General features: G+C 42.6%; 1 protein-coding gene across 1 annotated transcript in view; it reads left to right on the top strand.

Annotated features, from left to right (window-relative positions):
- Window positions 1-23,625, top strand: part of GRIN2B (glutamate ionotropic receptor NMDA type subunit 2B) — a 207,938-nt gene that overhangs the window by 167,967 nt on the left and 16,346 nt on the right. Inside the window, exons 6-8 of the mRNA XM_088652051.1 lie at window positions 1,109-1,262; window positions 3,186-3,311; window positions 6,968-7,197. Coding sequence (XP_088508177.1) covers window positions 1,109-1,262; window positions 3,186-3,311; window positions 6,968-7,197 — 510 coding nt within the window. The remainder of the gene's footprint in view (window positions 1-1,108; window positions 1,263-3,185; window positions 3,312-6,967; window positions 7,198-23,625) is intronic.

Genomic DNA, 23,625 nt, shown 5'->3' with positions numbered 1-23,625 from the left:
CCTTCATAGAATCATAGAGTTGGAAGAGACCACAAGGGCCACCCAGTCCAACCCCCTGCCAAGCAGGAAAGAGTCATGCTTTACAAATCTGTGTAGCAATTTGAATTTTGCTATTGGGAAAAATTATCATCAAGCAAATTTGTGAAGTTATATTATATTTACATGGTTATAAAAGCAAATGTACAGTAAGAAAAAATATTTTCTGGAACAAGCAGGAAACGAAGAGCAATAGAAATAATGTTGTTTTCTGCTGCTTGTGGTCCATTTACTGCCAGAGTATTTCTCAGCATGCGTTTGGAAGTTAGATGGAGGAGGTAATGCGAGGTATGACATGCAATAACACAAAGGGAAACACCAGTATATACACCTGTAAAGTTTAAAGGATTTTTGCCACCTTTCTCCAAGTCTCTAAATCTGTGGGCAACAGCTCAGTCACAGGGTCAACCCTTGACATCTGCAGGTAGCACTGGGAGACATTCCTGCCTGAAACCCTGGAGAGCTGCTGCCAGTCAGTGTAGACAGTGCTGAGCTAGATGGATCACTGGTCTAATTCAGCATAAAGCAGCCTCCTATGTTGTTCCTAAATGTACATCGTCTCTGATCCCAACACCCAAAGTATTTTGCAGGTATGTGTACATATGTGTGTACACAAATACTGAAACCCACCCCCAACCAATTGGTCGTCACACTTGTGGCGAGGGCTGTTGTTTTCCAGGGAAATGGAAAACAAAGATGGTCCTTCCCAGTAATTATTTCTTCCTTTCACTGATCTGACCTTCCATTCTGAATGTTCAAATATGATGTGAAATAATTCTTAGCTAGCCTGCCACTCTTTTTCACCTCTCTTATTGCACAATGTGCCACCTTCCTCCTACTTTCTTTTTCCTTTATTTTTCCCAGTTCCCATTTCCAAATGTGATGCCAACACCTTTTGCCCTTGCTTTCTCCCTTCCTGCCTCATATATATAAAACCTTATGAATGTGTGGCAGCCTGTCGCTGTTTTAACTTACCTGAAAGCATCCTTTATTCTTGAACAAGTTCCAGCTCCTGCATGCTAGACTGTAGTCTCTGCATTAACTACGGTATTTTTCTGTCTCCTTATCTCAGGTGGTTGACAAACGTGCCTATATGGCGGTGGGATCCCTCACCATAAATGCAGAACGCTCAGAAGTGGTAGACTTTTCTGTACCCTTCATTGAGACAGGCATTAGTGTAATGGTGTCGCGAAGCAATGGGACTGTCTCACCTTCTGCCTTTTTAGGTAAAGTTTTTTTTAAAAAAAAATCTATATCTATATATTGAGGCAAAGTGCAGGGGGAAATATTTAAGAAAAACAACCAGAATGTTTGCTGTTCTTTTTCTAATTTAAAAAACAAACAGCACACATACACTGCTTGAAAGAAACTTTATACACTCTGAAGTTCAATCCTGAACTAGATTTCAGAACCAGGTTCTAAATGTGAAAATGAGAATGCTAACAACAACTTCAGAAATATTGGTCCCAGGTTCCAGAACTAGAAGTTTAATTATGTTCAAATATATTTCTTCAGCTTTTCCCTGATCTTTGCTTCCCAAAGCATGGAGTTGACCTATGACATCCCAGCAGTATGACATGCAGACATTCAGAATAAGCTTTTCCTACCACTTTGCCTTATATCCAAAGAAGTGAAGGCAGAGTCTCTTTCTTGCTTTTTTTTGAAGTTAATAATAATAATTTATTTGTACCCCACCCATCCGGCTGGGTTTCCCCAGCCACTCTGGGCGGCTTCCACCAAAGTTAAAATACATTAAAATGTCACACATTAAAAACTTCCCCAAACAGGGCTGCCTTCAGATGTTTTCTAAATGTCAGGTAGTTGTTTATCTCTTTAACATCTGGTGGGAGGGCATTCCACAGGGCGGGCGCCACTACCGAGAACGCCCTCTGCCTGGTTCCCTGTAGCTTTGCTTCTCGCAGTGAGGGAACCACCAGAAGGCCCTTGGCGCTGGACCTCAGTGTCTGGGCAGAATGATGGGGGTGGAGATGCTCCTTCAGGTATACTGGGCCAAGGCCATTTAGGGCTTTAAAGGTCAGCACCAACACTTTGAATTGCGCTCGGAAATGTACTGGGAGCCAATGTAGGTCTTTCAGGACCGGTGTTATATGGTCTTGGCGGCCGCTCCCAGTCACCAGTCTAGCTGTTGCATTCTGGATTAGTTCTAGTTTCCGGGTCACCTTCAAAGGTAGCCCCACATAGAGCGCATTGCCGTAGTCCAAGCAGGAGATAACTAGAGCATGCATCACTCTGGTGAGACAGTCCGCTTATAAGCCTTTTTTGTGTGTACAAAGCCCTCAAAACACCATAAAACTTAAAAATCAAATGAAATCACAATAGCAGCAGAGAAAACAAAAAAGCTAGATATAAATTCCTAGCTGGCTAGGGCATTTCCATTCTGAGGATTTGAATCAATATGACACTCTGTGCCAATCTACAGAAAGGGAAAGGACTAAGCTGGCTTTCTGGGGCAGAGAGTTCCAGAGCCTGGGTTAAACCTGGCTGAGAGTCAAAGCAGAGTGAATAACAATGGAGTCACATGCTCCAGACAACAGGATCCCAACATCAGCCTGAAGGCAGTATTTTGAACCCATTTCAAAGGCAGAACCACTAGAACATATTGCAAAGTGTTGCAATTGCATATTACCACCTCTCCTCATACTAACCCACCCTGTGCCTGCAAGAAGGGCCTGAGGCCCTTCTTCGTGTGAGGTCTGGAGGGTGGCAATACAAGAACTGGCCTTTTCTGCAGTAGTTTCTTCCTTGTGGAATGCTCTCTCCAGGGAAGCTCACCTGGCACCTTCATTATATACCATAAGGTGCTGGCAAAAACTCGCTCCTGTGTAGGTTCTGTACCTGAAAGCAACTGCCATTTAGAATAACACTAACTGTAAAGAAACAGTAACTAAATCAGTTCTGGGTGGAATTTAATGATGGGATATTCCAATCTTTCCACCCTCATAAGCATTTCTGCTTGCCAGATGGAACAATACCAGCTCTCCTCCTTAGGGGGGAGAGTGAGGAGACGAGGGGAAAAGGCCCTTTTCATAAGTAGATGTCCTTGCACTTGGCTTCCATTGATGGGCCTGACTTGTATTTTGGGGTAGGATGGAAAGGTACCTACAAATTTTCTGTCTTTTTCTCTTTAGAGCCATTCAGTGCTGATGTATGGGTGATGATGTTTGTAATGCTGCTTATAATCTCTGCGGTGGCTGTCTTTGTCTTTGAGTACTTCAGCCCTGTGGGATACAACCGGTGTCTGGCTGATGGCAGAGGTAAGGAGACATATCTCTCAACATGCAACGATTATGGTCTTGCTTGTTTAGCTTGGCTTCATTTTATCCTCCTCCTGCATATATGTCAACCATTTACAGATTTTGTATTTTCTCTGGGTAAACAAGGAAAGAAGTTGTATCAATAGGTTCACAAACAGCAGAAAATTTAAATGGCTCTCTTTGGATGATTGGGCATTTGCATGGCTCACAATACAGAGCCACTAATTTCCAGCTGACCTGAAATTATCTGCCTGACCCTATGTGTGCTTGCTCATAATTTCTCCAAAGTAAACATGCTACCTTGTTAAACTGAAATATATATTCCCTTGGACAACTGTTCACATTTGAATTGGTACCCAGCAAATGTTCAAATTTTTGCAAATTTTGTCATGCATATGAATTTTAACGTAATAAATTTGCAACCCTTGACTGCTTTTCCTACTTTGGTTCTGCTTGCCTTGGCTGTATAACTGGAAATTTACATGACGACAATGATGATGATGATATTACAAAGCTATGTAATGTTACATTCATCTATCTCTCATTACACTAATTGCATTAATGCAATTATTTCCTTTCAGAGATTCACCCAAAGTGCCTAATGGAGAACCTCTGCACATTAACCCCTTGCAAATTAATTCACATCTAGATTGTGTGACAGGGATAAGGAAGTTACAGTAATCTGGGGTGCTTGACGCAGCAGAAACGACAAACCATCTCCACTGTCATACTCTACTGCCTCCATAAATTTGAGACATATTAACCATTAATTTCATATCCTCAGGTGGGTGGGGGATGTAGATGGAGTAGATGCGGGGGACAAGGAGCAAAAGGTGCGAAGCTGTCTGATTAGAGAGTTGATTTATGAGTGAAGGGCAAAGGCAGAATACAGAAAATAAATGAAAGCACTTGGATGCTGGTAAGATATTCCCTTGGCTTCATTGAGCTGTGAAATGGCCCCCTATGTAAGACCTTCTGGTTCACCCACAGGCTGAAAAAATGAAGATGCTTGAACTGAGATATTTGTGTGAAAATCTTTTTACCCGCTTCTCAAATTTGCCCTGAACGTATCTATGCCACCAAGTTTCTGAGCCCTGAAGAAAAGAGATTTTGAAATGGAAATTTAGTCAGAGCTTTATGTATAGTCATGCCAAAGGGAGCTGTTGTCCACAAGCTGTGGACAGCATACATGGACCAATGCACATATCTAAGGAGATGTATGCAGAGTTGTGAATATTCATGAAGATGCTCATGCTGAAATTCCTGTATACACGCCATGCACATATTTTTAGTACAGGTAGCAGAACAGATGTGAATGGTGAATAGCTTGAATGAATTATTTGGGGCAAAACTGGATTTTATATATGAAATGATGACATAAATTGTTATGAGAAACACGCATTGCACAAGGCCAATATGGATATGTTCATGTGTGTGTTTTCTGGATACCAAATGCTACACAGAGTTCACTGTGTGTTTGCAGCTGTTTGCGTAGTCCACATGATATTAGCCCATGCAACTCAATGGGACTTACTTCTATGTAGTCATTGAGGACGGTAGTCATATCTTAACTCTTAAGGTATCCTGAAAAGGTACTCTTGCTTTATAAATCTGTGGTGATTCTGGAAGAAGAAGGAACAAATATAGACCATGCAAAACTGAAAATATGCAATCTTCAACAATGTTTCTTTGCAATTATGCAGTAGAGCTAGTTTAAAGTTTTATTTTATTTATCCATTTTCCCTTTAAAAGTTTCCTTTAAAAGTTCCTTACTCGCTTCCTCAAATTTTAAAAATGCAAATGATAAACATCAATACAGAGATAAATTAATTTGCATGCAAAAATAAATGTTGATGAAATGCTTCACTGTTAAGTATTCAAAAAGCCAAAAAAAATGCAAAATGAATGTTTCTCATAATAACTTATCTCATCTGCATTGCATATGTAGGAGCCAGATTTGCCATCAGATACATTCATTCAATTCTTATTGAAAGTCAGCTGGAGTTGTGGCACATAAGCCTGCATTAATAAGCATAACTAATAGACTCTGTGAACTTGGTTTGAGTTAGTTCCATTAAAATGCAGATGGGAAAAGAGCAGCTGTGTGAAGGAACTTTCTTGGCCTTGTACTTCATTGCATGGATGTTTCTAGTTCTTTAGATCACAGTGACCTTGTAGGACTTAAAGAACTTTTTAAAACCTGTGCTCACGCTTACTTAACAGAACGACAATAGCTATGATACCAAATGCCACAATTTGTTATAGAGCTAGAGGCATCATGAAATTTCTGTTCTACTCATGGGAGTGCTCCTGAATGTCTGAAACTCGTGATGTGAAAAAGATTTATGTGTGCCTCTGTTTGCAAGTCATACATAAGTATGCCAAGACTCAGAGAGCAGCCCTGCATACTCTCATCTTTTGGGGAGGCACGTGTATCCATTCCTCCCTGTTGCAGTTTAGGTTGCAGGAGTGGCTTGCGGAATTAGTTGCTTCAGTGACTCTATTTACGATAACGTTTGGATAAACAAAAATGCATGCATGTATTGTTAAGGCAGATTACATTTTGTTATACCTCACCCTTCATCTGAGGTACTCAAAATGACCTTTCAGCCTCACAGCAACCAGAAGATGATGACTAGGTGAGTTGCCCAAGGTCACCCACTGAGCTGAGCAGCAGCCAAGGGTAGATTTGTTTCCGGGTTTCCCACAGAACATTAGGGTCCTTTTACTCATTTATTTTGTGGGACCCAGGCATATTTATTTAAGACATTTTTCTGCTGCAGGGCTGTCACATTTCCCCTGCGTTCCACCTACAGCATTCTGTGGACGGGAAATGCAAATTGTTGTCCTTTGTTACCATAAATAATGTGCAGAATGTGGCCGCTGGAATTCCATTGTACTGACCTAAATGTCAGTGTCACAACAAATAGAGATGAGCAATACACCCCACCCTCACTCATTTACTATGTTAACACAATTTTCTATACTTTTTAAAGTTCAGCTTTTAGAGTTGTGCTTTTGCTCATGTAGCCCTTAAAAGACACATCTTTGATGTGCTTTCCCTTTCTAGGGTTGGAGAGCACACCCTTTTTGTTTTGTTTTGTTTTGAGTAGTAAATAGGAGTTCCCTCACCCAGAACACTAGTCAGGCTCTCCCCAAACACGACTGCTTTCTTCAATTACATGAGGGACTGGAAAGCCTATTGGCTGATAACTGATTGGCTCTGCCATGAAACCTAAAGCTTACCACTGACGCATCATACTGCCAAACCATGCTTTGATAACTGGGAACATCCAACAAGGTTGTGCCATCTCCCAACTTCCTCCAGCTGCATAATTTTTCCTTTCTTTCTCTTCAGATTTAACACTGCAATTCTATGGACACTTACCTGGGAGTAGGTCCTGTTGGGGCTTACTTCTGAGCAGACATGGTTAGAATTCTGCTGTAAATTAGTTGATATTAACCAGGAAGAACAGAGAAAGAGAGGAAGAAAAGTGTGCAAATTTATGGAATTCTTCCAATTTACCAACCTATGTTTGGGCAATCAGACAAAGTGATATGTAAGAGAAAAGGGTCAGGATTTTGTACTAACTACTTGGAATGTCGGACTTTGCCAGTCGGATCACTATTTCTGCTTATGTTTTTGGTCGTTTCAGAGCCTGGTGGTCCTTCTTTCACCATTGGTAAAGCTATCTGGTTATTGTGGGGCCTGGTATTCAACAACTCTGTGCCAGTGCAGAATCCCAAGGGAACCACAAGCAAGATCATGGTGTCTGTGTGGGCCTTCTTTGCTGTCATCTTTCTGGCCAGTTACACTGCCAATTTGGCTGCCTTCATGATCCAAGAGGAGTATGTAGACCAGGTGTCTGGGCTGAGCGACAAAAAGGTAATCCATTTGCAACCTCAGAGGGTTGCTTCCTTGTCATGAAATCCTTTTGCTTCTTCTCTGATTTTAATTCAGTGCATCCTGAGCTTGTTTAGCAATAATGCAGCCATAATTTGATGTTAGCAATAAATAACATGATAATTCAAAAAATAAGAAAACTTTTTAATTCTGTTTTTTTGTGTGTGCTTTTTTATTGATTTGTGAATATCTAAACCCAAGTTTCTCAAAGTATAAAGTGAGCATCCCTATGTGTTGGCATCCTATAACTGTATGAGCAGTTGCCAGGAGAACTGAAAAGACCTCCCTGACAAACCCAGATTTTGTAAATATCTTGACTGGGCAAAGAAACAGAATGTGCCTGCTCTCTTCTTAGCAACTGTGAACTAATAAACTAGTGCTCTGCCTCCCATTCCTTCTGCTACCCTTTAATCTACTTGAACTCTGCTTGGGGCAAGTATGACAAATACAACATTTTGTCTTTGGCTGATTTTGTTCTCCTGCTTTCCAGTTTCTATAGGCATTTCTCACAAGCTGAGAAGTGCTGCACAGCAATGCTCTGAGAGGTTATTATTATCTCCCCTGTAAAGAGGAGGAACAGACACTGATATGCTTAAGTCCATGGCAGCAATAGGATTTACACGCGCACGCACGCACACACCCCATACACAATAGCCCACTCCTATGCATAGTTATATGGAAAGCCCGCTATATTCAATTGGCTTTACTGCCAAATAAGTGTGCACAGGATTGCAGCAATAGGTTATATATTTTAGCATGAAGCTTCAGAAAATGGAAGAATATCAGCTAAATAGCTATATTTGGAAGTACTTAGGCTGGAGAGAAAAAATACCCTCATTAAAGTTAATGTAGTTACTATGTAGTTGATAATTTGGGGCTGTGCTGTTATTGGTGAATGAGGGATCATAGCTGCCAAGTATCCCGTTTTCCCCGGGAAACCCCCCATTTTTCTTACCGTTTCCCGCAGGTGTCCCGAATGGCAAAATACCCCGTATTCCCCCGGATTACGGAGCTCCTGCCAGCAGCCATGTTCTTCTGGTGCTGCGCCGGCACTGGAAGGTACTTCTATGCACTTCCGGACATGCGTAGAAGTGACTTCCGATGCTGCTGTGCCCATTTCCAAAATGTCCGCAGCGTCAGAACTCGCTTCTATGCACTTCCGGACATGTGTAGAAGTGACTTCTGGTGCTGCGGACATTTTTTAAATGGGCACAGCAGCATAGGAAGTCGCTTCTATACATGTCTGGAAGTGTGTAGAAGCGACTTCCGGTGCCGCGGCGCTGCTGATCCTGGATTTTTCAATCCGGAACTTGGCACCTATGTGAGGGATGGGGATGCAACCCTGAAAGGAAATCTTCCCTCACCCATTTTCTTAATTTTTTTTTTCTTCCTTGCTCTCATTTCCTGATTTATTTATTTATTGCAATTGTGTGAATTATAGATGCAGATGTTTTATGGTAGGCTGGGCTGTGCATTAGACAGAGGTCACTGGCTTGTAGTCACAGAGGTGGACTCCTTGTGCTTATGGTTCATAGCTATTGATGAATATAGTGTTGTAAGCTCTAGTTTATCAGTGCATTGGTTTATTTTTTAGCAACAATAATAATATTTATTAGTTCAATATTATCTTATCATACTTTGTTAAAACCAGGCTTGTCTGATATGCTGCAAGAGTGACACTGCAGTCTCCTAGATTAGATGTCCTCAAGACAGTTGTCCATAATATTTGTGACCTTCTCAGTGCCTTTTTTATTATTCATTCTGTCCCATTTTGACCTCACAAACCATCAAAGATGATGAGTCTTCAGTGGTTGCTGATGGATGAATTAGCATATATAAGAAACACAGCATTATTGTTGGTTGATTCAAATCCTGGGGGGAAAGGCCTTTCTTCCTATGTCCCTCCCCCTCCCTTTTGAGATATTAAATGCAATTTGTACCAAACCATGGACTATTCTTTACCTTAAGGTGTATTCTGGATTTCAGGTTCTTTGATGGCTGGCTGAACTTCATGTAATGTAAGGGTTCTGTGGCTCGAATTCCTGTTGTCTTTTCCCATTACAAAAAGATCTGCCTGATTTGGAAGAGGGAGTTTAACAATTTTTTTTATTTATGTGTTGCATCCACACTTCTTAGCTCCCCATCTTTTCAGAAAGTCCTTCCCTGGGCAGCCAAAGAAGAGGAGGTGAAATGTTCTCAGCACTTTCCCCCACCCCCAACACCAGAGGTGTAGCAACTATCACTACTCTCCTCTCATTTTGTCCCACAGCAGCCGCCCAGGCAAATCCTTCCAGAAAGTAAGGGAGGAGTTAGTATCAGCCAATGGGAGTTGGAAGTCGGTGGGTTCTTCCAACTCCAGCAAATGCTCCATGCTGCAAAGCTTGAAGATAGATTATAGTTGTCCCTCTGCTTGCATCAGGATGGCAACCCACAGCTTTGAAGGCTGCCTGCAAATTACACTTTGTAACTTTATTTCTAGAAGGGCTGAAGACATACTGTTTTAAAAAAACAAACTCAGTGTTTGGGGCGTCTGCTGCCATGAGCCCTGGTGCAATTGCTGCAATTGTACCATTATAAATCCATCCCTGTTAGGACTGCATGGATTCCTATTGCCTGGGGTCCAAACAAGTCACAGCTCTGACCTCACTTATTGGCTAAAACCATTGAGAGGCAGGAACAGCCAGTCTGGCATTTGAAAGAAATTATTCAGAAAGGTTACCTGCATGTTATGATTGATAAATTTCTTATTAGAAGGGCTAGAAATGTCTTCTTTTTTAATGAAAGCGGTAGTTGGAGCATTCTTTGGCTCTGCCCTTCTTTGGAATTGGGATGTAGACTGATCTTCTCCAATGCTCTGGCCATTGCTGAGTTTTCCAAACTTGCTGGGTGTAGCACCTTAACAACAGCATCTTTTAAAATTTTAAATAGTTCAGCTGGAATATCATCACTTCCACTGGCCTTGTTTTTAGCAGTGCTTTCTAAGGCCCATTTGACTTCACTCTCCAAGATGTGTGGCTCAAGGTCAGCAACCACACTACCTGGGGTGTACAAGACCTCCATATCTTTCTGGTATAATTCCTCTGTGTATTATTGCCACCTCTTCTTGATGTCTTCTGCTTCTGTTAGGTCCTTGCCACTTTTGTCCTTTATTATCGTAATCTTTGTACGAAATGTTCCTTTCATATCTCCAATTTTCTTGAACAGATCTCTGGTTTTCCCCATTCTATTGTTTTTCTCTATTTCTTTGCATTGCTCATTTAAGAGACCCTCTTGTCTCTCCTTGCTATTTTTTGGAAATCTGCATTCAGTTTCCTGTATCTTTCCCTATCTCCCTTGCATTTTGCTTGCCTCCTCTCCTCCGTTATTTGTAAGGCCTCGTAGGACAACCATTTTGCTTTCTTGCATTTCCTTTTCCTTGGGATGGTTTTCGTTGCTGCCTCCTGTATAATGTTACGAGCCTCCATCCATAGTTCTTCAGGCACTCTGTCCACCAAATCTAAATCCTTAACCCTGTTCCTCCCTTCCACTGTGTATTCATAAGGGATTTGATTCAGATTGTATCTTACTGGCCCAGTGTTTTTTCCTACTTTCTTCAGTTTAAGCTGGAATTTTGCTATAAGAAGCTGATGATCTGAGTTACAGTCAGGTCCAGGTCTTGTTTTTGCTGACTGTATAGAGCTTCTCCATCTTTGGCTGCAGAGAATATAATCAATCTGATTTCGATGCTGCCCATTTGGTGATATCCATGTGTAGAGTCGTCTCTTGTGTTGTTGGAAAAGAGTGTTTGTGATGACCAGCTTGCTCTCTTGACAGAACTCTATTAGCCCTTACCCTGCTTCATTTTGAACTCCAAGGCCAAATGGAGGCCATTAGCTCTGTTGCTTTTGAAACAATTAAACAAATTATAGGGGGTAGGTTAATCAGAAGCTTTTACCTGTGATAGTGAATAGTGATGGGGCAGTATGCCTCTGAATAGCCAATGGTTATTGAGAACGAAAAAGGCAGTGTTGGTCTCACCTTCACATCTTGCTTATGCTGAAACAGAATGTAGAATCAGTTGGGATTTTCTGTGAGCCTAGCAGGTATCTTCCTATGTTCTGATGCCATAGCTAAACCCAGTTTCATCATTCTTATGGCTCATTTTTATTGAACCTATTTTCTTTCTCTAGCAGATCCCCCCAAACCAATTCCCATGTAGACATGCCCCCTTCAGATAATTGTTCCCCTAAATATTCATTTCCCAGTTCCTTATTCTTTAAGATCAAAGGAACGGGCCAAAGGTTAAAGGACAAATTGGTGATACCGTAACAGGCAGGTGTTGTTCATATCTCTGAATGTATACATTCATAGAGGATGCTGAACTTATTTGAAATAAATGGGTTATTTTTCACAATAGAAATCGGACTGCAGTTTATTTCTATGATTCTATGCTTTTTGGTACAGTTGATTTGTCCATGTTACTGGTTTTTAGTGTTATTCTTTTCAACATTTTAATCTTAAAATCCAAGGCACATAAATCTTATTATTCGGCTAGGCCCTTGGATATGAAACATAATCTAGCAAAACACATCCTTACCTTTAAACACTTGAACAGCCTAGTTTAAAAATCAGTAGGATTTTACTTAAAGATAAGTACATCCTCATTGTTATAGACTGGGATCCTAAGCATACTTTCTGTGAAACTAAGCTCCTTTCAAATCAATTAGGCCTGCTTTTGAGTAAATATATTCAGGATTGAGGTGCCAGGCAGCACTTTCAAGTTCTTAAGCTATAGAACACTTGTTACAGGAAGAGACCTCACCTAGCACATGGGTGGGGAACCTGCGACTCTTCAGAGGTTCTGCCATCATCACTCACCATTAACCATGTTAGATGGGACTGGGGGGGGGATTAGAGTCTAACAACATCTGGAGAGCAACAGGTTTCCTACCCCTGATCTGAATGCTGGATGCTTCAATTTTACACACTGTTTAAGGGCTGCTGTTACCGTTAGGAAGTAGGAAGAATAGAAGTGATGTATGAGGTCTGTGGACAAAGAGTTGCAAATGAAGATGGTACCACTGAGTTTTCAGATTTGGCCTTTTTAAGTTGCTTGTGCCCTTCGATAGAAGCTTCTTTGTTGGAAGAAAATAGACTGGTTAGTTTTAAAGTTATGAATGTTTAAATACACCAACGTTTGATATATTTTTTGTCTTTCCTTCCCCCCCCCTTAAATCTCAGCTCAAAGTGGAACGGCTTAAAACACTGGTATGACTGTGATGTGCTTTAGCTTTGACTCATTCCTCATAGGATCCTCTCTCTTCCTCAACGCTGCAGGGATTAATGGTGGTAAAAACTCGTAATGGGACTCTTCAGCATTAATGGGAGAAGAAATGTGTTTTTTCTCAGTACCTTAAGCAGATAAAGCCTAAAGACACGCAGAGAATAGGCATGCTGACTTTTGGGCTTGGATTTCACTCATGCTGGAAGAGGGGCATGTGTGAAAATCTCCCAATAGGCTTCACTTGAGGCAAGATGGAAAGAAATAATCAGCACATGATTTAAAAGATTACAGTTTCAAGGTGCGGCTAACAGTAATTCTGTGCTGTCTTTTCCTCTTATCTCGCTGCAATATTACATGATGGGTTTTGGACATTATATTTCTGCTCTTGTTCCCTTTGATGCTTCCCATAAGAAAATAGGAAAATGTGAGGCGCCATTATCCTGAGTCAGACTATTGGTCCATTTAGCTCAGTATTGTTTATGTTGACTAGTTGTGGCTCTCCGGGGTCTTAGCTACGGGATTTTCTGCCTAGAGATGCCAGGGATTGTGCTCTACCACTGAGTTAAATAAGAAGAGCCCTTCTAGGTCAGACCAAGAGTCCACCTAGTCCAGCAAGCTTCTAGGAAGCCTGTGTAACTAGAACAGTCAACATGCATTATTTTCTTTTGCTCATACCTGATATTCAGAGACACACTGTCTCTGTCTCTGAGCCTGGAGAGTCCATTTAACAGCTGTTGATAGACCTGTCTTCCATGCTTTTGTTTAACCCCCTTCCCTAAGGGCCAGATTAAACGAGGCATTGGTGGTCCAAAATCAGGTGTCCTGTCTCTTTTAAAAGCAGCCAATCATGTGCAAATTTGATCAGGACCATGGCCAGGGAGCAGAGATGTTAATTATTTTCTACCATGTTGTTTGTCCATTTAAAATCCCCTCAAAGCTGCTATTTTCTCTGCTGGGCTAACATACAGGTGTCAATGCATTGAGACTCTGACACTCTGTGTAGCTGGCTCTGTGCATAGAAATTCACTGGAGAATCATTGTAACATATATTTTTGCTCAGGAACCTCACAACTTTATTTCCCAGTATCTCTGATGCTGATGTGGTTTCTCCTCAATACTTTGTTACTAGAGCTCACTCACGCTCAGTATTTTATCCCTAGTATTTTAATCCATTGGAGATGCAGCAAATTGGTCATTTATATTAATTGGATCAGTTGGAAACAGCAAAAGAAGAAATGTGTGACTGACTGCTTTGCTTATCCTCTTTTCACATTGGTGCATAGTGCAAAGAGGGGCTTCACATGTTTCCTCCACAGAGAGATTTACGTGCTTCAGATATTGGTAGCATTTGGGAAAATGCTGTATATTTCTGGTGTGCATATTTGTGCTGAGAAGACTGGTGGCCAAATTTAGCATTAACATTTTGCATCCATATTTTATCTCCTGACATTATTCCCATAAATTCATCTGTATAAAAAAACCTCTTGCCAGAATTTATCACCAACAGAAAATTTATTGAATGGCAGACGCCCTTTGAATTATTACAATGAAGTTACATAACTCAAAATGAACTTTTCAATTCAGCATACAACTTGTAGAATTGGGGTGCTGCTTCAGATGTAACAATGTGGGCTTATGTGATCCCTTATCTCTGCCAGCTTGGAGAAGTTTGGAGTTTGGATGCTTTAGTTGAGCTTCCTGCTTTGCATTGAGTTAGACTAGATGATCCTCAGGATCCCTTCAAACTCTACATTTCTATGATTCTATAAGTCTTCAATTTTTATGCAGTGAAGGGATGGTGTAGCCTAGCAACAAGGTCAATGTAGAGCCTATGTAGTAACTTGGTTTCAAGAAGCTGCTCTGATCAGAGATTCAATACAATCAGAGAAGAGGTTGTGTAGCTCTGAATTACTAAACAGTCTAGTTAACGCAGAGATTGCATAAATTTGGATTCTGCATGGGGGTTCAGTCAAGTTACTGAACCTACTATGTGCACTTTACTGCAGGTGACTAAATGTGATGGAAGATTTCTTTGCTAATTAGATCCCTGCTATGATTTTAGCCATTTTAGAAGAACAACCTTCTTTAAACTTGCTATTTTTAGCTTCCTTTTATGTTCTTTTAATCTCAGAGTTCCTTGCTAATTATTTCTTTTCTTATTCCCAACTCAGTGATATCACTGACTACAATTTACAGTGACAACTATTAACATCTTGGTGCCACACACAAGTCATATTTGAGAACACCAATGCACCAACATTACTCAGGAAGCACTTTGGTTATATGTTTCACCATTTACAGGGAAGAAATGAAGGTCTCCGAGTTTGCTTTGAGTTCCTGGCTTTGATTCCTCACTTAGGATCTGGTAAAGGTATATCTGAGGGAAATAGTGACAATAGTTGATGTGTATATTTAAAGCACATGGCTTCCCTCAAAGACTCTTGGAAACTGTAGTTTTGTGGGTGCGGGGAATGATAGCTCTGTGAGAGGTAAACTATAGTTCCCCGGGAAGCCTTGCACTTTAGATGTGCTTTAAATGTATGGTGTGGAGATGCCCTAAGAAAACTCAGCCAGCTTGGGACTCAAGAGGTCTCAAATCAGGATTCTGCCTAACATTGGCTTCTTGAGGAAATCTGCTGGAAAAGTTCTTAGAATACACCTCTGCATGGGATTTCTTCCAGGGATCAGATTTAGACAGTCACCCACATATATCTTGATTAGGAATTGTGTGGCACTCGGGCAGATTCAATTTCCAATTTGGATATTGCACTCCATTGATGTGGGCAATTATTCAAAATCTACCTGACCAATTTTTACTTTTAATTGTGGGGAAATGGTGTGTGTGTGTGAGAGAGAGAGAGAGAGAGAGAGAGAGGGAGAGAGAGAGAGAGAGAGAGAGAGAGAGAGAGAGAGAGAGAGAGAGAGAGAGAGAGAGAGAGAGAATATGAATGTGGGTTATGTATGAGGGCATGGCCCTGCCCACTGCTGACACATGGACTCTGGATGGTTGGCAGTGAGGGAGTGTGGACCTTGGAGTCAGAAAGCTTCCTCCCTCCTGAATCATAGAATCAGAGAACAGGAAGGGACTTCAAAGGTAATCCAGTCTAGCATCCTTGATAGGTGACAATGGAGGTCCAGGCATCACCATCATCATGCCACTTTTCATTCATGCCTGGACCTCTGAACAGAGGAGAGGTGCATAGAGCTTTCCTCTGTGACTGAACATGGTGGTGACATGCTGCAGGTGCCCTTCCACTTCTTGATTGGGGGCAGGGGGGGGGAAGAGACATGCCTAAATAATTTTGTGGTCCTGCTACTTTTTCTGCTCTTTTAGATGTGGTAGCCATTTTTTGTTGTGCCACACCCCATGGCAGCCTTTTTGGGACACACCCACGGAACGTCCTCAAAATTCCAGATATGGCCGCTGCCCCCCCCCAAATTTGGCACCCTATGCAGTTATCCATACTTCATAGTTAATGTATGTTGATACAGGGGGTAACACTTTGAAACTGCATGGGTTATGCAAGGGCGGGGGAAATAAGGGAAATCAGGTTTGATATATATATTTGTAATGGAGTGTTTTCTTACAGCCTTGAGGTGACAGCAGGGATGGGGAACCTATGACTCTCCAGATGTTGTTGGACTACAATCCCCATCATCTCTGACCATTTGAGATCCTGGCTGGGGCTAATGAAAGTTAAGAGTCAACAAGGCCTGAAGTAGCACAGGTTCTCCACCCCTGCAATGAAACTAGTTTAAAACTCCTACAAGATAAATGAACACTGAATTTGGGAAGTGTTTTTCTAATCCAGACAAGAAACAAGCATCAGTGATAATAGATAGCACACTATCAACATCATTATGTAGAACATAAAAAGTGGAGTGACAGTTTAGTTGAAATTTGTTGTCAGAGATTCATGATGAGGACATGGTGGATCTTATCCATCTCAAGTTGCTGTCAGAAGGAATATATCAAAAGGGGGTATGGTGGACACACAATGGCTTCTATTTCACAGAGCAATGTGGTTGCATATCTTGGGACATTCGGCATCAGGGCCATCTCAAGCATGTTGGGCGCCGTGGTGTGGAGATCGCTCTGGCGCCCTGCCCTAGTGGGCGAGTGCAGCTCGCGGCGCCCCCCTGACAACCCGGCGCCCTGGCGCCACCCAGCCTACCCCTAGAGCCGGCCCTGTTCGGCATACTGGAGGCAACATGAATTACACACATGTCAACATTGGGAAGATAAAATCTTCCTCTTCCTTAAAGACTTTTGTATAGACAGGCTCGACTCCAAGTTTGTTTGGGCCCTTGGTTGCAAGGAAATTGGTGGACCCCTTTCCCCTTGGCCATTTAGTGCCACCGGTAGCTACAGCAATTCCCATTTATCCTCACAAAAGGGCAAATTTTTTTTGAGAACTTACTAAATTAAATTACAGAAGAAGGGAGTTTCTGCCTGTTTTGTTTACTGGCTCTTGTGCGTTTCAGAGCTTTGTGATAGGTAGAGAAGCAACAGGTGCAGCATTTGAGTGCATCACAATGCATCAGTGTAGAAGGAAAACATCCTTCACTGGATTTCTTGGTTCCCCTCCAGCCGTAGCTCAGTGGTAGAGCATCTGTTTTGTGTGCAGACGGTGCCAGGTTTGCTCCTCAGCTTCCTCAGGTAGGACTGGGAAAGACTCTGAAACCCTGGAGAGCCACAACCATTGTAGACAATACTGAGCTAGATGGACCATTGGTCTGACTCGTATAAGGCGGATTTGTAAGTTCCTAATAACAACAAACATCTCATTAGAAGACAATAATGAAAGAAATGAGGGGCAGATCAAGTGGCAAACAAACAAAAGTTAAAGAAAGCTTCTTTTCTTCTCACTAAGGCAATAGTCTTTAGATTGAACCCCTAAACTTATTTACGAGAGAGTACATTTTACAGAACACACTGGGACCTTCTCCTGAATAAATGTATTTGGGGTTGGGTTGTAGGATTGATTGAGATGTAAATAACATGCTACAGTTGGGCAGGCGTGGCATCTATCAGGCAGGTGAGTGAGCAAAAGAAAATAACTCATGTTGACTGTTCTAGTTACACTCCAGATGTCTTATCCACAATGACTTTCATTAACTCACATTAAACAGGACTTTAGTGAGGGGTTTATAGAGACTTAATAATAATAATAACCAAAATGGTTGATGAAATATTAACCAACTGTTTTTTCATAGTAACCAAACTTCAAATTTCTAGGGTGTTTGGAAAAGGATTGAATTGAGAACTCTAGCATTCTGATAATTGCACAATGCCTGTGTTGGTTTGTTTGCTGTATTTTGAATGCTGTATTTTCAAAACTTATCATAGCCACATTCCTTCCCTGCAATCATATTGTTGCCAGTTTTGTTGTTTTATTTATATATTGCTGATAGCACTGTGAACATCATAAATCAATAATATTATATTTAGCTGTTGAAATCAAATATTACCTATCATGTTCCTTCCAGGAGTTTGAATAAGCCCCGAGGTTATCTACACCTAGCAAAACAGTAGTACTGCTTTATGGAAACTCAAAACCACAGCCTTGTACTAGAGCTTAAGTCAGCACTAATTTAGACCACAGCAGATATGATAAAACTAGACAAAACTGCAACATAAACAGCTCCTGCACCAAACATTTACCCCTGCTGAATATCCCCCAAATGCAAACTTCCTTGTTAAATTGCCATGTAAAATTTTAACTAATTATGTTCACTGTTTAAAGACGAACTTTAAAAAGTGACACTTTCATTTTAAAAAGCTGCTTCCCCTCTGTGTCTGGAAGAGCAGCTATAGCTAAATAATGCTGCATCTTATCTTTTTTTGCCTCATGAATAACTTACCAAAGAATGTAAACTGATTCTGGCTTTTCCAAGACATTGGCTTCAATTATATGAACTGTAAAAGTATCCTTTGTGTGCATGCACAGAAAAGCTTATACCAAGAACAAACTTAGTTGGTCTCTAAGGTGGGTGGCGCTGTGGTCTAAACCACAGAGCCTAGGGCTTACCTATCAGAAGGTCGGTGGTTCGAATCCCCGTGACGGGGTGAGCTCCCGTTGTTTGGTCCCAGCTCCTGCCAACCTAGCAGTTTGAAAGCACATCAAAGTGCAAGTAGATAAATAGGGACCGCTCCAGCGGTAAGGTAAACGGCGTTTCCGTGCGCTGCTCTGGTTTCGCCAGAAGCGGCTTAGTCATGCTGGCCACATGACCCGGAAACTGTCTGCGGACCAACACCGGTTCCCTCGGCCTATAGAGCGATATGAGTGCCGCAACCCCAGTTGTTTGCGACTGGACCTAACAGTCAGGGGTACCTTTACCTTTAAGGTGTGGCTGGACAATTTTTTTATTTTTTATATGTTTATTCTTTGGAATGTTACACTTTGATGTTTCTTTAGTACGCATTTGTTCTTACTTTTTAAAGTGAGTTCAGAATAACAATTGATGGTTAAGTTGGCCCAAGACATTTTGCTGCTTGAGGCAAAAGAGATGATCCACACACACCAACTGCATGCATATGTGGCTTGCCCAGTGGAGCAGAGCTGCCACAATAGCTTCCAGGTAGCAGTATCACTTGCCACACACTGGTAGGGGTGAGGCACCAGCAAGGCTGGGGCTGTGTGGATGCATAGGTGGGGACACCGGATTGGCTCTGCCAGTGTGGTTGCATAGCCCCAACCTTGCTGCCATCTTGCCCCTTCCCATCCCTGTAAGCAGCAGTGATGCTGCTATCTGGAAGCTATCATTGCAGCATCACCCTGTCAGGTAAATGCATAGAATTATGAGCTGTTCCTGATTCCGTGTTCAGAAGCGGACTGGACTAGCAGTGGAATTCTACTTCAATATTGGCATCCTCCACTGCACACCTGAGGACAACAGGCCTAAGTGCATGGGTTGCAAGACAAGCCACGTGACACACCCAGTTCTGTCTTCCAACAGAGGAGAAAGAAGGGTGTTGAGAAGGAATGGTTGGGTGGCGGCGGCTCCCATTGCTCTAATTCCAGCATCTGCCGCCCACTGGTGGAGTTGGCCATGTTCCCAGAAGCAGTTTTGCATGTGTTCATTCATAAGTGCCTTCTCTCTTGTTCTTCATAAATCTGCATGGAAATCTGCATTCTTTGTAACTTATTTCCTCACAGGATGCACATTTTTTGACATATCTTTAGATAAAATATACTTTTTATGCTAAAATATACAGTTTTGTATGCACTTTGGTCTAAAGTTCCTAAAAACCCACCTTCTACGTATGAGTTATTAGCAAGAGGACATATTTGCTTTCCCATGTTGTTCCATTTGGAAGTGTTAAGGTACTCAAACCTGGAATGGGTCCTGAGGCATTCCCCTTTTATGTCAGAGGTGGAGAACCTCAGGCCTAGGAGCGATATGCAGTCTTCCAGGCCTATCAGATTCACAGGACTCTCCCTAAGCCACACCCAATTCCTGGTCACACATCCTCTTCACAGGCCACATCCCTCACTGGCCCTGCTCCACACCCTCCTTGAATGTTTTTGCCTAGGTAGAATGTGTCATTGAACTCTGGTGATGCCTCGTTCTTGCCTGGAGGGTGGGTGGGTGGTGGGGTATGAGCATCAGTAGAAACTAGCCCACTAGGCAAAGGAAAATTTACATTTATTGCTCTGCACACTTTCTCCTCTGGCCCTGCTCAGCTCTGGCGTGTGGCTTCTGGAAGATGGTCCAGAAGGAAATGCAGCCTTTGGGTGGAAAAAGATTCTGCCTCCTTGCTTTATGTCAAAATCAAACTCTGGCACAAAAGAGGACGCCACCAGCAGAGAAGCCTTGTGAACTTTCATAATGGCACTATGTGACAAGATGCAACGCCCTAACAGCTTCTGTATTTGGGGTCTTCCTGCTGTTTCTGCCACAGAATTGTCTCTGCCTCACCATGCCCAGCCTTCCCTCCAGCCTCTAGCTCCCTGGCCTGGCAAAAATACTATGATGACATGGTATGAACCAGGCCCTGATAGGCAGCTAAGGCTTTCTGGGGGAAAGAGGAAGCCACTTTCCTGGTCTTTCACTAATTTCCCCAGTTCTGCAGCAGCAGTCACAAATTCTTTTCACAGCCCGCCCTTTTCCTGGCCCTTTAAGGCTTATTGCACTTGCAGGTATTACAGGCTCAAAATGAATTGGTCCAAATCACTAGTTATTAGGGGCAGAAATGAGGCTATTCTTGAGGGTGGTGGGGTGTTTTCTGATAGAATAATTTCTGTGCAAAAATAAGGCATTTTCTTCAGTCTCTTCCTTCACTCCTCTAGGCCCCATGGGTACTTGAGTGGCAGCTGGTTCCCTTCAGCGTTACAAACACAAAACCTGCAGACTAGGGCTGAATATTTATGTGTGTGCTGTCAAGTTTGCAGCCAAAGATCTCAGGGTTTGGGTATCATATGGATCTTTGCATTTAATTTTCAAGATTTCTCTGCACTGGACTGCAGAGCTGGATATGGTGCCTGGGGGATGGGAGTGGTTGCAAGCTGCAGAGGTACAATTGACATTGATTGAACAATAAGCAATTTTTTAAACAGATGCTGGGGCTCATATCTTCAAGATTTGGATTCTACAGCCCTATGAACATGAGGTGGCTCAGTGTATTGGTAAACATACTTGTAGCCTATTGTTGGTTATTTCTAGTGTAGCAACACAGCTTGGGCTGAGAGTGCTGGGATCATGGATTTAGCCTGCACTTTATATATGGCAATAAAATGTAGCTTGATAGTTTGCAACACATACTTGTGATCCCACACCCCTTCCCACACCCACCTACCCACCGGTGTGCAGAGTAAAGCATATCTAAGTACTATTGATTTTGGAATGACTTACAGGTACAAAGCCATTTTGCCTTTCTAAAAGGTTTTTATTTTGTCCCTTTGGAACAGATTCTTGTGTTCTGTGCAATGTACCTTATCAGGCTTCTCATGTCTAAGTTTTTTTTTTTAATGTCCTGTATTCCAGTAAATATTTTTTTCCCATCCATCTATTAGCACAGAAACATTCGTGCCATCCTCAGTACTCCTTAATGCACATTTCTGCACATTACTGGTGGGGATTTTAATCTATTCTGCCAGCAGAAGGGATTGGTATTACCACAGAAAAGGGTACCACCCCTGCTGGTAAGGATCACAGCTATTTTCAAAGAGCTCTAAGTTTTGAACTATATGTACACATTGGCAGTCTGATTTTTTTTTACTGTAGGAAGTGATGGTGTATACTTAGGGATGCCATACGTGTGGATTTCCCCAGACATATACGGAATACTTTTCTGTCCAGATTTTCACGGTTTGAAATATGGCAACCCTAGTATACTTTTCATATAACTGCTGTGTCCATGTATGGTAAGTTTACTGTGTGTGCACCGCATAGGTCCATAGTTTATATGGTTACAACAGAGGTGTTGCAAGGTGGGTGCGGTCCGCCCCGGGTGCCACCTCCGAGGGGGGTGACAAAATGCTGTGCGGCACCCAACATCTGTGAGAGAGGGTGTGGCTTTTGCATGCGCGGGCTTCCCGCTCAACAACTCTTGCTTTGCCAAAAAAGCTCAACAATTCTGGCTCCCCAAAAAAGAGTCAAACCACTTTTGGAGACAAAATAAATAAAATAATATAAAATAAAATGGGGGGGGGGTTACAATACATTTTCCACACCGGGTATCACCTGACCTTGCTACACCAATGGTTGCAAGTTTGTGGGGTTCCTGGACTCCCCTTCTAATTCTGGGATGCCAGATATTGAATGAGAGACAGAATTTGGTAATCTTTATCATATGGTGCTCTGTGCAAATCCAAAATTTGGTGACCCCAAATGGATCTTCTCAATTATGGATCTTCTAAATTTTGCACTGTTTCGCCTTGGCACCCTTTGTGGGGGAAACCACTTGCACCTCCCTGAATCCAGTACTGATTGAATTTAGCATGTTGAAATACAAGCCAGAGGCCAGCCTGGTGATAGCATACTAATGATGAGTCGTTAGCTGGGACAAAGGGAGTGGCTCTGTGCCATAGAGCAAATGGGAGGGGCCTCTTTCTCAACTCAGAATTATTTATGAAGACAAACCGTTTCTGAAGTAGAGTTTTAGAGTTGGAAGGAGAGCAATTGTATTCAGGACAAGAGTTTTTGCCTGATGTAAGCAAGAGGGAAAAGGGACGCGGGTGGCGCTGTGGGTTAAACCACTGAGCCTAGGGCTTGCCGATCAGAAGGTCGGTGGTTCGAATCCCCGTGACGGGGTGAGCTCCCATTGCTCAGTCCCAGCTCCTGCCAAACCTAGCAGTTCGAAAGCATGTCAAAACTGCAAGTAGATTTGTATCCCTTCCAGTCGGGATTCAGGCCTCATCATGGGACTGAAACTGCCTTGGTCGCACTTGTTGATGATCTCCGGCGGGCTAGGGACAAAGGTGAGAGCTGTTTCCTAGTTCTGCTGGATCTGTCAGCAGCCTTTGACACTATTGACCATAACATCCTTCTGGACCGTCTAGAGGGGGCTGGGAGATGGAGTCACTGTTATACAGTGATTCTGCTCCTTTCTCCAGGGTCGTGTCCAGAAAGTGGTGTTGGAGGATGAATGTTCGGACCCCTGGGCTCTCACTTGTGGGGTGCCTCAGGGTTCCGTCCTCTCCCCCATGCTTTTTAATATCTATATGAAGCTTCTGGGAGAGATCATCAGGGGGTTTGGGCTGGGTGTTCATCAGTATGCGGATGACACCCAGCTCTACCTCTCTTTTAAATCAGAACCAGTGAGGGCGGTGAATGTCCTGTGTGAGTGCCTGGAGGCAGTTGGAGGATGGATGGTGGTTAACAGATTGAGGTTGAATCCTGACAAGACTGAAGTACTGTTTCTGGGGGACAGGAGGCAGCAGGGTGTGGGGGACTCCCTGGTCCTGAATGGGATAAGTGTGCCCCTGAGGGACCAGGTGCACAGCCTGGGAGTCATTTTGGACTCACAGCTGTCCATGGAGGCGCAGGTTAATTCTGTGTCCAGGGCGGCTGTCTACCAGCTCCATTTGGTACGCAGGCTGAGACCCTACCTGCCCGCAGACTGTCTCACCAGAGTAGTGCATGCTCTGGTTATCTCCTACTTGGACTACTGCAATGCTCTACATGGGGCTACCTTTGAAGGT

Source organism: Zootoca vivipara, chromosome 9 (genome assembly GCF_965207765.1).
Source record: "Zootoca vivipara chromosome 9, rZooViv2.hap1.1, whole genome shotgun sequence".
NCBI classification, from domain to species: Eukaryota; Metazoa; Chordata; class Lepidosauria; order Squamata; family Lacertidae; genus Zootoca; species Zootoca vivipara.
This window is presented reverse-complemented; position numbering and strand designations above follow the sequence as displayed.